This window comes from Typopeltis vanoorti, chromosome 17 (assembly GCF_054136105.1).
Source record: "Typopeltis vanoorti isolate ZY-2024b chromosome 17, IOZ_Tvanoo_1.0, whole genome shotgun sequence".
Classification (NCBI taxonomy): Eukaryota; Metazoa; Arthropoda; class Arachnida; order Uropygi; family Thelyphonidae; genus Typopeltis; species Typopeltis vanoorti.
The window spans coordinates 2,680,643-2,695,711 of NC_143565.1; the positions used below are offsets into that span (position 1 = coordinate 2,680,643).

The following is a 15,069-nucleotide window of genomic DNA, read 5'->3' on the forward strand; positions in this document are numbered from 1 at the left end:
CACCAAACTCTGCAGACTGCATGCCCTCAGTCTGTCCTCAATAATCAACATTGTACAGTCCTGATGTCATTTTTGTTATCTATCTCTGCGCCCTCACCAAGATTATTTCATCCCCTTCAAATCCCACTGACCAGATCTGAGAACAGAAATCCAGATGTGGTCTGATCAAAGCTTTATACAATGGGGCCACCACCACACTTTTATCTCTTGTAATCAATGTCCTCGTCAACATTGCAGCAATTCTCTGAGATATCTTCACAACCTTTACATTATGTTCTCAGAACTTCAAATCTCTATCCACAATCACCCCGAGATCTCTTGCTTCCTCCATTATAACCAAGTGAGTATGAAAATTTTTTTAAAATTTCGTCCAAATTTTAAAACCTTACATTTGACATTCCCATTTCTCCACCTTTCAAGCTTATTCAAATCCTCTTTAACAGCCAAAACATCATCACTATTACTAATGACCCTCCCAAGCTTCAAAAACTTCTGCAAACAACTGAATATCTTCCAATAGTCCTGTGACAATATCATTGACATAAAAATTGAACAGTAATGGTCCCAGTATTTAGCCCTGTGGAACTCTACTTATAATCTTCCTACTCCCTGATACTGCTCCCCATATACAACTTTCTAATATCTACCAGAAAGCCAATCACAAATTTTTCCATCCAGATATCCAAACCCATATGTTGCAACTTAAAAATCAACTTGTCATGTGCCATCCTGTCAAATGCTTTTGAAAAATTCAAAAAAATGACAATGTATGCCTTACCCTCATCCATGCTCTGTTACTCTATTATAAACGGTTACCAGATTACTAAAACAAGAGCACCCTGTAACAAATCCATGCTGGCCAGCATAAATAATATTGCTCTCATCTACCCAATTTTGTATACAATTTCTCCAAAATCTTAACTACAGAAGAAATACAAAGAGGCCTATAATCTGATACTTCCATTCTACTGCCATCCTTATGCAATGGTACTATCTTACCATCCTTCCACTCTCCAGAAGCCTGTCCAATTGAAAGACTTTCATTAAACAACCAAGCTAATGGCAGAATCAGTTCCATGGCACATTCCCATAAAACATGTGGTGAAATACCATCTAAGCTCTTCCCTTATTAACATTTAGCTCAGTATTCAGAATGCATTCTCTTCCTTCACTTTTAACACTTCATTGTTCATTATCCAATGAACAATGAAGTGTTAAATCTTAGTAAAGCCTGCTGTACTAAGATGAAACACTTTAATAAAGTGATCATTAAACAGTTCAACTGTGTCATCTCTTTGGTTACCTGGTTCTTATTTCCATCTAGCAAGATAATCCATCTGCTATCATTTTCCTTCCTACTCACACCACATAGCGAAAAAAACTCCTTGGGATTTGCCTTGGATTGCAGCATCAGTCTCCTCTCATATTCTAAGATTTTTCTCAATGTAATACTAGTCATTTTTCTAGCCTGATGAGCTCTATGTTCCTCCTGTAACTGTTCTCACCTCTCTCTTTATGTATCTTCCATAATATTATTTTCTTCTGCAATTCCCCTTCTATTTCTCTTGTCATCAATTTGACTCCAAATTGCTTTATCTTCTTCACTCGAGATATACAATCTGACACTGTTGTCAACAACTTTTTCTTATGTGTCTCCCATTCACTAATGACCCTTTTTTTTTCAAATTCTGCCCACATTTCCTGCTCATCAGCAGTTATATTCCCTAGTCTGTAGCAACATCCCACTAAATATCTTGTTGTATAAACATCTATCTTGCACCATATACTCTCAAATCCATTAATTTATCTCCACTGTGATTCTCCACCCTGAGAGGGTACAGTTCATCTCTTATCACGAGTACACTGCAACACTATATTTATCCTCCCTATCCCTGCTGAAATATGTCATATATCCTTTGATTTCTATCCCTGCTCCTAGCTCTTGTATAGAGAAAAACCAATGCATTGCCAGTATTCTTATAGCCATTATTACTCCCCCTCATACTTCACCTGGTTCTGTAATAGTGTACATGAGAACATTCTTGCTACATCCTACCAATGCAATTCTAGTTCACCACAACAAATACAAATTTGAAAGACTTTTTTTTTTTTTTTATAAATAAGCAGTAGATTTAAAAAACCAACCTATCTTAATAAATATGGTTGTATTAAACTTCCCAAGAGTTGAGAAACTTTAATTCTTAGTTCTCCTACCCAACAGCACTCATAGAGGGTGTCCCTCCCTCTTGGCTTTAGGCTTTCAGTTTTTAATCTTTTCCACTTATTGCTTTGTGCAATATGGCATGTTTTTGTAATTTTAATATTGTTTACCTAACAATGTTTCAGTGACAGATGAAATACTGGATTGATTAAATGTGTCATTTAATTACTTAAATGTACTGTATTTATTCCATTAAACCTTATGAGTTCAAACCAACATATAAGTCTAAATAGTCTACACCTTTTGTGCATGTATAAAATCATCATCTAAAACACTATATACATTTTGTTCTTTTTTATAAAAAAAAACAAAATAAATAAATAAATAAATGTCTAATGAAATACCTGTTATTATTATTTTTATTTTAAATTTTGCAATTAGGAACTGAAAAGAAAGGTTTTTTTTTAAAAAATTCTCACTTAGCATATATTTAAATACAGGAGATATTTATCCACTACAAATATTTAGATGATAACATTTTCAAGGCAATAAATATATTTATTTCTGTGATATATATATATATATATATATATACATTTATTATATCCAAGGTAAAATACTTTCTACATATATATATATACATATATATAAACATGAATCTCACCATCTGGTTCATAAAAACAATCTGATCCAAGAATAAGGTCCACATTGCCAATCTTGAATAAACTGGGACTAAACAATCCCCATGTCAATCCCACAACCTTAGTGTTTTCTTCATTGATATGGTTTAATCTAATGTTCTTGTAGCACAAGTGAAGACAGTGTTCTTGCCATTCACTGTCAGAGAATATCACATGGGCTCCACATTTTGCAGCTACAATACCAGGAAGAGATGTGCCAGCACCAATCTAAAAGAGTCATTTAAGATTTTACTGTGTTCATGCAGTCAGTCATAAACGTCTGCTGCAAGACTCAAAATAATGCATAAAATATATTTTAATGTGCTTTATTTCTGCATTTTATGTTAACATTTCATTACTGGCTGGCTATTTAGATTACACCAAAACAACAAGATCACACCACCACCATCCTGTTTACTGGAGGACTAAAATGGCTGGAAAAAGTTTTGTGACTGGTCTCTAGAATAGGATTTCTAGAGCCCTGCACACGATGTGAGTGCACTATATGTTTTACAATCTTTTATGTGGTGGGAAGGAAAAAAACCTATTGGATCAGTGCAACTGGGGAGAAGAAAAAACACCTGATGATGCAAATATTCACATCTCCAAGGATGATGATTTCCTACTGCCAAAGATGAACTGGATAAAATCTTCATTTAAGAAAAGAAAAGAAAAAAAAAGTTTAGAATAAGGAAGATAATAGCAGAGACAAGAAATCATTATGACAGAATGGGACAAGAGATTTTTAGCCAATAATGATCGGAAACCATTTGCACAGCTAGGTTTTTGGCACACTTCACAAATTTGTAGCAACATGCCTTTTTATAGTGTGTGACAATTTTGATAATTGGTAAAATATCCAGTCAATGGCACTGCCATAGTGTTCTTATGCTGTCAGAAATCATTTCAAAATGCTATAATTATATAATGTAAATGAGATATTATACAGAGCAATATATAGCCTATACTTAATTTCTACATTAGCAGTTAAAATTGAAGGAAGTATAGGAAGATGGTTTAATTTAAAATCAGGTGAAAGGCAAGGATGCACACTATCCCGCATCTTTTGCCTTTCATCACCTATATGGATCAGAGTAGGAAAAAAGTGGCCTTAAATCTGATATCAAAATTTTAAATATTACATTAAGCTCTTTATGTTGCATGGTGAAGTTAAACTCCTGAATAAATCCAATTCAAGTCTTCATGACTTTTCGACAAAAGAGAATAATGCTGTCACAAATTTGATATGAAAATTCAACAATAAACATTTGTTGATTGAGGATATATAGCAAGAAATGCTTTTCCAAAAGAGAAAATCCTATGTCATACATAACACAAGATAGCACAGTGAACACAAGTACAAATGTCACATCTGATATATATATATATATATATATATATATAAAGAGAGAAGAGTGTGTGGTTATGAGAAAAGGTGAGATGAGTAGAAATTGAAGAAGCTGGTTTTCTGTTAGGAAGATTAGATAATTATTTTAAAGTAAACAAAAAGATATGGAAAATATAGTAATGAATTATTTGCTGAGCAGTATACATGGCAAGTTTCACTCAGCTCTGCAACAACTTGTAGAGGAGTACTGCTAAGGCCATATACCCCTCCACTGCCTCCCCAAACACACCTGGTAAGTGGCAGTTTCTGGAACTTTAGCCCAGCATATTAACCAGAAGCTGGTCTGAAGAACACTGTAAAATTCAAAAAGAAAATGAATCACTGAACTTCACAAACTGAACATATGCTCAGACTGTGGTGGTCTCATCATCAGTTATTTCAGCACCAACCCAGGATTTAGTTACATTATTAAATTGTGACTTTTCCATGTTTACCTCAAAACAAACAGAATGCTAATTAGATCAACAGCACATGCACACTCATACACACACACTGAAATGGATTTTTTTAGTATCCAAATCATCACTCTCTGTATACCCATGGGATATACCAGATATTATGAGAGTCTAACATGCAATTAATATTTCATGATCAATTTCTAATCGATAACTTTTTACATCTTGGTGTATTATTTGTCAGATTTCCAATTTGATCAGTATTTGTATTTCGGTCTACTAAAGCACCTCTAACCACTTGTTCAAATCATCCAATATACCTTGCTTTTTTCTGGGTCATTTCGTGCCATTTCTGATACATTTGTTTTGCTAATCTATCATCTCCTATTTTGTTTTGGTGAGATTACCTCTACTTAAACATTCTTGAATAGTAATAATGTGAAGTTCCTTTCTGCCATTTTTGTTTTTAATATCATCCTGCCACTGATATTATCTGTACACTCCTCTCATATATTCCTCAAAACTTAGAATTCTCTAAAACAGAATAGTCAATGGTCCTTGAATAAATGTTTTATTTCTGATCCAACTCTCTGATCCACATGTCAAAACTGATCTGAATGGTCTTGTATACTGCTAACTTTATTATTATTATTATTACGTGACACCTCCAGGGAGTCCAAGGACTCATTGCGGGAGGGCACCCTACTCTACTTCACTAAATACATCTCACCCTCTCCACTACTACTTAATTCTTCTACTACGACACTACTACGTTGACATTACATCAACCACCTACCACCCATCATCAGCAACAACAGTATGTTTTTGTCTGTAAATTGTTTATGGAAGTTTTTTCACTTGGCTATGCTAATTATATATTTGGTTTTATCCTTTATCCAAGTGTAAGCAAACAAAGTTTGCACCTGAAGTACTTTCAGGACTGGGGCAACTCATGGTAAATATGCATAGCATTATACATGTCTACAAGGAGATGTGCTTTACATTATGAGAGATACTAAGGCAAGTGATAAGAACTTATATCACCTTTACCACGAGTTTCCCCAGTCCTGAAAACTTCAGGTGCAAACTTTGTTTGCTTACACTTCAATAAAGGATAAAACCAAATATATAAATTGTTTATGTTCTGAAGGCCAATTTGTCTGTATGCGAGATGAAAAACCCGAGTTTCCAAGAAAAAAAACACATGCTACCTCTGTATGAGATCGGCCAACTCACCTTCAATTGAAAAAGCCCATATAAGGATTCCCCTCGTCACAACGAGAATCGAACCCAGGTCTTTTCCAATCGAAGAGCACAATGTTCTGCTATTCTTCTAATTGCACTATGGAGACACTACTCTTCTGGCTGATTTCACTCATATTTCATATAAATTTATTCAACTGACTTAGATATACTTTACATAGATATAATATACTAATCTATGATATGATACGAGAGGAATTTTTATATGGGCTTTTTTTTCAATTGAAGGTGAGTTAGCTGATCTCATACTGAGGCAGCAGGGTTTTCCCTCCTGGAAACATGGTTTTTCATTCCACGTACAGACAAATCAGTCTTGAGAACACATGCAATTTACAGACAAAAAAAAAAAAAAAAAACTAGCGGTGGTTGTGGCCAATAGATGGTGTTAGTGTAGGTGATGATGATAGTGGTGGCTCACTGTAGTTGGTGGATTAAGTGATGGAGACGGAGATTTATAGAGTAGGTGGGCTCCCTCGATTATCTTTGGACTCCTTGAAGGTGTCATGTAATAATAATAATATACTAATTACAGTAAAGAATAAACAGGCAGACAACTAATTATAAAACATACCTCTAAGATTTTTTTCCCCTGCACATGTTCCTTGTGAAACCAAACATACTGGGCTAACACAGGAGATGATGGCCAAACATACATTCCATAACTAGGATTTAGTTCCTAAAAGAAACAACATTTAAATAAAAGCATAATCATAAGAGAATGTTGTTAATTATTGTTTATTCTCATTTTTAATAATAAGCAAAATCCAATCCAGGAATGTTGATGAATATACATATTCTCAAAAGCAAATTAATTATAAAGCTGACTCAACATATACAAACTTAAAACATGTAATCTTTATTGTTATACATTAGGTACTGCTGTGCTTAAGTTCAGGGTCTAACGGAATTATGGGAATCTAAACAAATATTCTATTTTCTCAGGTGTTTCAAATCACGGTTGTTAATATCAATCCCACAGGAAAGTATGTGGGCAAGTAGTTAAGAAGGAACTTGTCGATATGTTTTTTAAACAACTGGAGGCTGCAGTTCATAGAGGATGGATATTCCAAAGCATACCTGGATAGTCAGCTTTGGAGCAGTCCCTGATCTAACTGGCCAAATGGACAGTACAACTGCTTTCCAAAACATGCTAAGTCTTTCTTTCAATGGTCAGCATTCATTGTGTACAATTTATGGAGACACTAACTCTCTTCCTTTTCTAAACACAGTTGTCACATGTCTTCCCTCAGGCTGTCTGTCTTCGCAGACCACTGCAAACCTACTCACACACAGGCCGAAACATATACAAAGATTCATACAACTATCCAGCACAAAAACTAGGGGGGGGGGGATCATCAGAATCCTTAAACATAGAGCCTTAACAATTTGCTCTGATGAGCAAGCACTGAAGAAGGAATATGAAATCATTAGCCAAACCTTTATAAAAAATGGCTACATTTTTTACAAAGAACAAAACCTTATGAACAAAAAACAATTCATAAGGTCCTCAACAATAATGCCATGAAAGGCAAAAAAGATTACAAATAAGCCATGCCAAACATTAAGGGAATATCAGAAAAAAATAAATAGAACACTACAGAAATACAACATAAGGCAACCTATCTTTCATGCTTGCATGGTGATCAGAATATATCTTCAAAAATTATGGAAACAACTACGGTGTCAGAGTAAAACTTTAGTTTAATATAAATTGAGTGATTATTTTGGTTTATATTAAACTGAAGGTTTACTCTAACATTAGCTGTTTCCATAATTTTTAAAGGTGTATAAGGCAACTTTCAGACCTCTTGCAAAATTAAAAAGTACACTCAGCTCATCCAAAAATCCCCTTCCTTACCCTTCCCACCTAGGGGTTTGCAAAATTCAGTACACCTGCAACTTACTCTACACAGAAAAAACAGGACACACAATTCCAAGAAAATATGAACACATAAGGTACATTAAATTCCTTCACTATGATAAAATAGGTCTGTCAGACCATTGCACTCCAAACATGTTACAGAATCAACTGGAAAGGCACCGAGTCCCTACACTGCACCAAAACCTAGTTTGAAAGAAAATTCAAGGAAGCTTGTGAGATACCGTGATTTTATTGTGGGTGCTATGACGGTGAGTGAGTTCAAGGCAAGGTATGATAGATACTGTGAGAATGTCGTATAATTGTGTGGACATGATGTTTAGGGCCTCCCTCGATGAGTCTAAGGACTCCCTGGAGTCGCCCGTAATAATAGTAATAATACTGATTCAGCATCCTAATCTCAACAAGAATGATGGAATAACAATTCCAAAAATCTGGAAGACCCATCCGCAACCCATATAGGATCCAGAACATGATGACTGAACCCTAACAAAAGAAAACTTTAAGACAAACAGGTATGTAAAGATGCATTCAATGTAGTTCTATAATTTTTTTTAATCATCTATGTTTTTACACTTATTATGTATGAAAAAGTATTTACTAATTTTATTTTAATTTATTAATTTTTAAAATTTATTGATTTTTTAAGATTTTCTTTATTTTTAAAATTTTATTTATTTATTTTATATATATATACAGGGTGTTCGGGATAAATTTGACATATTTATAATTAATTATATTTTTCCGTAAGTTACATGTATTAACACACACTTCTCTTCATTTAAAAGTTTGGACCCTTCTTCATTCATATACAAGATGTCAGAAAGGATGGATAGCTGGAACCCACCTGAATCATGGAAGAGAATAACTTGTATCATGATGATTCGTGCCCGCCATCAAAATAAGGATATTACGACTGCTGCCCAATGCTCCCTGAATACAGTAAAAACAATCAGGCATGAACTAGAGACTTGCAATGGTGACTACGAGGATGTAGCAAGAAGAAAGATCCCTAGCAGACGATCTGATTGCGTTCGTACAGCAGAATTCCTCGCAAATCTGCAGGAACAGGTGTTGAAGAACCCTGGCATTGGAATTCAGGCTTTGTTCGTGGAGTTGCTAACTGTAGTCAAGCCCTGGATAACAAGGGTAGCCAATGGTAGGCCGTATGTATGGCAGCAGGATTCGGCCCCTTGCCACACCTCTGGGAAAAGTCAAAAATGGTTGTCTGAAAATTTCTACGACTTCACCAGTCCAAATGTTTGGCCTCCAAACTCCCCAGACCTTAACCCCATGGATTATTTTGTATGGGGCGCAGTTGAAAAAGACACCAATCGCACTTCCAGTAATACAAAAGCCCAGTTAATGGATAAAATTAAAACAGTTTTTGCGGCCCTTCCCAGGGAGACTGTAGCATCAGCTTGTTCGAGGTTCCGAAGCAGAATTGAAGCTGTGATCGATGCTAATGGTGGTTATTTTGAGTAAATCTTGTTGATAGTATTGTAATTAACTCTGCCTGTAATGTTTTTTTGTCAATTCATTAAATTTAATAGATACAAAGAAGATTTTCTTTTTCCTTACGAAACTGTCAAATTTATCCCGAACACCCTGTATATATATTTTTTTTTTCACCAGAGGTCAGGGCTAGCATAAATGATTAACAAAGCAAAGCAGTCAGATTTAGTATTATTATTTGACACCTCCACGGAGTCCAAAGACTCATCGAGGGAGTGTGTCAACAGCATTGAACGATTGGTCCCCTTCCAACTACTAACCACGCTCAAACTTACTTAACTGAGCCATTAGTAGCAGAGGCTCTACCAATCGACCAACCTTTGCCAGCCTACACAAAACACTACACAAAAGTAAATTTAGTTTACTTTTGTGTAGTGTCATGTAACTTGTGTCTTGTCCATATGTATGTTTTCCTGATGATGACCTCAATATAGAGGCTGAAACGTTGAGTGTTACTTAATTATAAGTAGTAATTGCACTAATGTGTATTTGTCTCCATAAATTGTACACTAAAAACAGGCTAAGGGTTCAAATCTCAATGTGATGTGAGATCACAACCTACTCTCTGGAGTCTTTAAAAAGTTTTGTGTTTGTCTCTTAAGCCATAGTTTCTAAATTATCTATCCCGTAGTCCACTAACAGTGATATTGCTACTAATGTACCATGATAGAACTCTGTTCTACAGTAGTACATAAGTGCAGTATCAACAGTAATGCACTATTACAGAACAAATTCTATAGTACATTAAGTATTAAACAGGCTTCACATTTGTTAACATTTTTTTTCATTGGGTAAATATGTTTGGATACTATCAAGTTCTGTGTGTGTAGGGGGGCTTCAGTTTTTTTTTTTTTGTGTGTGTGTTATTATTTTTGCAAGGAGTCTCGTCTATTCAAGATTTTTTAGAAATTTTTGAGAGACATTATCACATTTCTGAGTCTTATTAACTTATAATTTCTTTATAGCCATTTTGAGTGACTTATTTTCCCTTCAGTTGTTTCCAACCCTAGGTGACTCTGTAGGCATTGCCCACAAAGTGTTCCTAGTGAGATTTTTATAGGGTAGTCCACTGTTCCCCCCCCCCCCCAAAAATATCCAGGTTCAAGACTGGCATATTGCCAGGACGCATTCATGACTGTAATCCATGTGTGTTCATGGGGCCGGTTTCCCTATTCTGGGGGATGAAAAACTCAAGTTTCCAGGGAAAAAAGCCTCCCACCTCAGGTATGAGACCGGCTAACTCACCTTTAGTCGAAAGAGACCAGATAATGGTTCCTTGCATCTTGGACGGGAATCGAACCCAGGTCTTTCCAACCAAAGGGCTTCCTTCCTCTATACTGACTGAACTATGGAGGCTCTATAGCCATTTAAATATCTTCATTTCATTGGTTATTGAAAACACATTAACAAGCACAGATAAAGAAGTTATTCCTCTTTGCAAGGTTTGATGTGGCCACATCTGGATTACTATACAGAGGTCTGGTATACCTGGGTTTCTTGTAAATAAGGAAGTGATAGAGAAGATTCAAAGGTAAGTGACCAAGATAGCAAATGATGTGTGGAATGATTCCTGCAATGACAGATTGGGATTTGTGGATTGCAAAAGTTGGATGATAGGCAGAAAAGAGGGGATAACTAAAAGGGTTTTATAGAAGTAATAAAGGAAATATTCATGAGTGGAAGGAGTTATTGAGTGGGCTAGTCTTTTATGAGTGGTTTATTGGTGAATGCATTCAAGGAGGCCCAAAAGATATTGTATACAATGATCTTCAGCCTCTATGGAGGTTTCCCTGAAATAATAATAATAATTTATTATAATATTTCTTCTTTTCCTCTTCTTGGTTCTTTAAGTATATTATCGTTAATTTTGAAGGTTATCCCTCCATTTTTTTTCTACATTATAGCCATTTGATGCATTATATTTCTCCCATTTTTGTCTATCATTGTGTTTCACATTTGCTTTATACCATTTAATTATTTTATTTTATTGTATAGTTTTATTTACTATGTCTAATTTAAATATTTTGTATTTATTAATATGCCCCCCCCCCCCAGCATGTATTTTGAAATCAAAGTGGTCCTTTATATTCTGCCTTTTATGTATTATTCTCTTTCAATCTTCTTCCATCCATTAGGTCTATAATTTCTTCTCTATCTGGAATTTTAACAATACATTACCTGGAAACTTTTCTTAAGCAGCTTTAGTAATAATATGCTATCTTGTGTATGTTTTATAGAGCAGATGATTTTGGCACAACTGTAAGATTTCAAAATTTTTAATAGTTCTAAGTTCCGTGTCATTTTTTAAATCTTTTTAATATTAATATTTTTTCCCCGTTTCTTTTCTTGAGTCACTACCAGTCCATGGTCTAACTTAGACTTTCTTAAGCCATTTTTAAACAGGTACATATATATACATTTATATATATATATGTAGAAAGTATTTTACCTTGTGTATAATAAATGTTAAAGATACCAAGCTATTTTATACAGTATATATGAATGCACGTTATTATTTGATTTCTTAACTGGTACATCTGTGTATAGCTTTATGTTCATAACAAGTGTCTTGGAATTAATTTTATTGATACAGAAAACATACCAATTAGGTGCAGATTATGGGTGTCAATAGTGACCATGCGTACACAACCAGTACTATGGAGTTATTTGCTGCTGCTACTATGAAAAATAACAAAACTGATACCTCGTATATTTTTATCTCTAAGCAGTTCAATGGTTTAAGTTCCTCTTGTTCCGTATAACGATCTCTAAAGCAAAATGTCTTAATCTGTGTACTGTAGCAACGTACGTTATCGGTATTATCTCTGCTCGTACTGTCCCTGGTACAAGAATCAAATATTGTACGCACCGTTTCCATTCTTTATCGCATCGCGTCTAAGGGTTAGCGTGTTGATATAATTAAAAAAAAAATTTTTAATTTGCGAGCAATTTATTCTTAGGCGACACCACCGACTCAGATTATGACTTCCTATTTTACAGGAAACACGTTTCTTAATAACAATTCTTCGTAACTACCAACACAAAATTCCACGTGGTAATCAAATCCACATTCTTTAATTTTTTTTTTCGTCTGTTTTTTTCAAAAAATCATTTTTTGTTTTTTTCATTTAAATTCTTTAATTTAAATGTGCATAATTCCCAATCAACATCAGCAGATAATAAAACAAATAACACAACCGAAACGTCGCGACTATTAACATTACTGGCTTAACGGGTGAAGCAAAAGCTTTTCATATTCCCGGCTATCTTAATAGAGACTGTGAGTTGAGAGAGTTTATGAGCTAATTGCTCGCCCTGAGTGGGCTAGGAGATTAATCCTCAGTGTTGGGGTTGAGAATGGCTTTAGGTCTTTTGTGCTTAGAATAGTCCATTGCATCATAGTCAGCAGCCAGTTGGATCAGTCTGTTAGGGTGCACAGTTGCTTTTGAGAAGAATTTGGTTGCTATAGTCTGCATGAAAGTATAAATATAAGGGATCTCCGTGTCCCGGTGCAGTTGGACAGTTCGGATGAACCATGGAGCGCCCAGGATCATTCTAAGCCACTTGTTCTGAATGCGTTGTAATTTGATAATATTCGAGTTTGAAGTATTCGAGTTCAGGCCCGTGAGGCGTAGGTGAATATTGGACGAACCATCAGTTTGTATATGAGAAGTTTGATTCTGGTGCTCAGCTTGCTGTTTCTGTTAATTAACGGGTAGAGCTGAGCTATGGTTTTTGATGTGTTTGCACAGAGAGTCTTGATATGGGAGTTGAAAGTCAGTTTTCTGTCCAGTACTACACCAAGATATTTGATCTCTGTTTTCCACTGAATTTTTGTGTTAAATAGGAGAATATCTTCTTTAGGAAGCACTGATCTTCTAGAGAATAGGACGGCTACGCTCTTCAGAGGATTCACGAGGAGTCGCCATTTGGCAAAATATTGTTCAATTTGCAGTAGGTTTTCTTGCAGTTTCTTGATGGTTAGGTGAGGCTTTAATGATCTGTCCAATATCGCTGTGTCATCAGCGTAAAGAGCTTTAATTGAAGATAATGGGTTGTGTGGTATATCATGCAAGTATAAGGAGAATAGGATTAGTGCTAGTAAGGACCCTTGTGGAACTCCAGCCAAGATATGTTTCTGTGTAGAGACTGCTCCACTTAATCTCACTTGCATGCGCCTATCATAGAGGTATGCCTTGATGAGTTGAATGATTCCGATTGGTACACCGGATGATATTAGTTTATATAGCAAACCATAATGCCAAACCTTGTCAAATGCACTGGCTAAGTCTAGGAAAACAGTCCCAGTGCATTGACGCCAATTAAAACCTGTGATGATATGCTCCACCAATCTGTGTATTTGTTGTGTGGTGCTATGCAACTGTCGGAAGCCAAACTGCTCCTCAGGCAGGATATTTAATTGGAGTACTGAATCTTGAAGCCTAGTAAGTATTACCTTCTCAGCAATTTTTCCGAGATTAGAGATGAGACTGATTGGGTCTGTAATTTTGAGGCAAAGTGAGATCTTTTCCAGGTTTATGAATTGGTATTATATACGCCAATTTCCAGTAGGAAGGAAAATATTTGTAGTGAAGGATGGAGTTGATTATATTTGCTAAATGAACAATAGCTTTACGTGGTAGAAGTTTTATAACTTTGTTGGAGTTGCCATCGGGTCCAGGAGCCTTTTTATTCTTGAATTTCTGAATAATAGCATATATTTCAGCAGGTGAGGTGGGTGCAATTTCAGTGGAATGTGTGAGAGCTGAATTGAGCGAATATCTGACGTTACGGTGGATCTTGTAGATATGACTAATATCAAGGTGGTCGTATGCGGGTTTGCATTGTTTTTCAAGATGATTTGCTATTGCCTCAGCTTTATCAGCATCAGTGTGGATGAGACCTGAATCTGTTTGAAGAGGGGGAAGAGGTTTATTTCTGTTTTTAATCTTTCTGATAAGATTCCATACAGAGTGATTGTCAGTGGAGATGGAGGTCAGTTTTTCTTCCCAGAGTTGAGTTCTATGAGCTGCGAGTGCATCTCTCACTGCAGAATTGAACCTGTTTAAGATCCGCTTGTCTTGTGGCACCCTGGTGTTGTGGTATCTTTTTCTAGCCTTATTTTTTTCTCTAATCAGATTCATAATATCTTCAGGCAAGTGGTTGGATTTGTGGGTAGTTGCAGGGGTAGTAACTGCTGCACAGGCTGCCGTAATCTGTTCTGTTAGATTTTTGACAGCTGTTTCAATTTCCTCTTTTGATTTAATGATGGGAACAGGACCAATATATTTTGGAAGCACCCTGGGGAGCCTTTCCCAAGGAATAAATGAGTGAGGGGGTGGGGATAATTTTTCAAGATTTCCTAATTTTAATCGTGTTGGGTTATGATCTGATGATAGATCATTGGCTGCCATTAAATTGTATTGGAGTCTGATGTGCTGCAGTATGGCTATGTCCAATACATCAGCCCTACCATAAGTGTTGTGATGGGTAGGATCAGCAGGACCTATTACATGAAGGTTGTTGAAATCAGCATAGTTCTGTAGTATCTGTCCATTTTTGTTGGTGGAATGGCTATTCCAGGTAGAATGCTTGGCATTTAAATCACCTGCCACAATGGTAGGCTCTCCAATAAGGCGTTCAAATCCGAAAATAATAATGATTTTTGTGGGGATGGTATGCTGCAAAAATTTTTAATTTGCCGACAGAACTCGTGAGAATCTCAATGCCAGTGACCTCAAGATTGGAGGTAGGAGGGATGTTTGTGG

The 15,069-nt window shown here is 35.8% G+C and overlaps 1 protein-coding gene across 2 annotated transcripts in view; it reads right to left on the minus strand.

Annotated features, from left to right (window-relative positions):
- The window catches only part of LOC150097096 (histone-arginine methyltransferase METTL23-like), an 85,774-nt gene extending 73,573 nt beyond the window's left edge, over positions 1–12,201 (minus strand). For both annotated transcript variants that reach the window (XM_090407111.1, XM_090407110.1), the window contains exons 1-3: positions 12,006–12,201; positions 6,479–6,583; positions 2,826–3,069 (exon numbers count right to left, since the gene is read on the minus strand). In XM_090407111.1, coding sequence (XP_090263237.1) covers positions 2,826–3,069; positions 6,479–6,583; positions 12,006–12,179 — 523 coding nt within the window. In that variant the 5' untranslated portion in view covers positions 12,180–12,201. The remainder of the gene's footprint in view (positions 1–2,825; positions 3,070–6,478; positions 6,584–12,005) is intronic.
- Between the last annotated feature and the right edge of the window lie 2,868 nt (positions 12,202–15,069).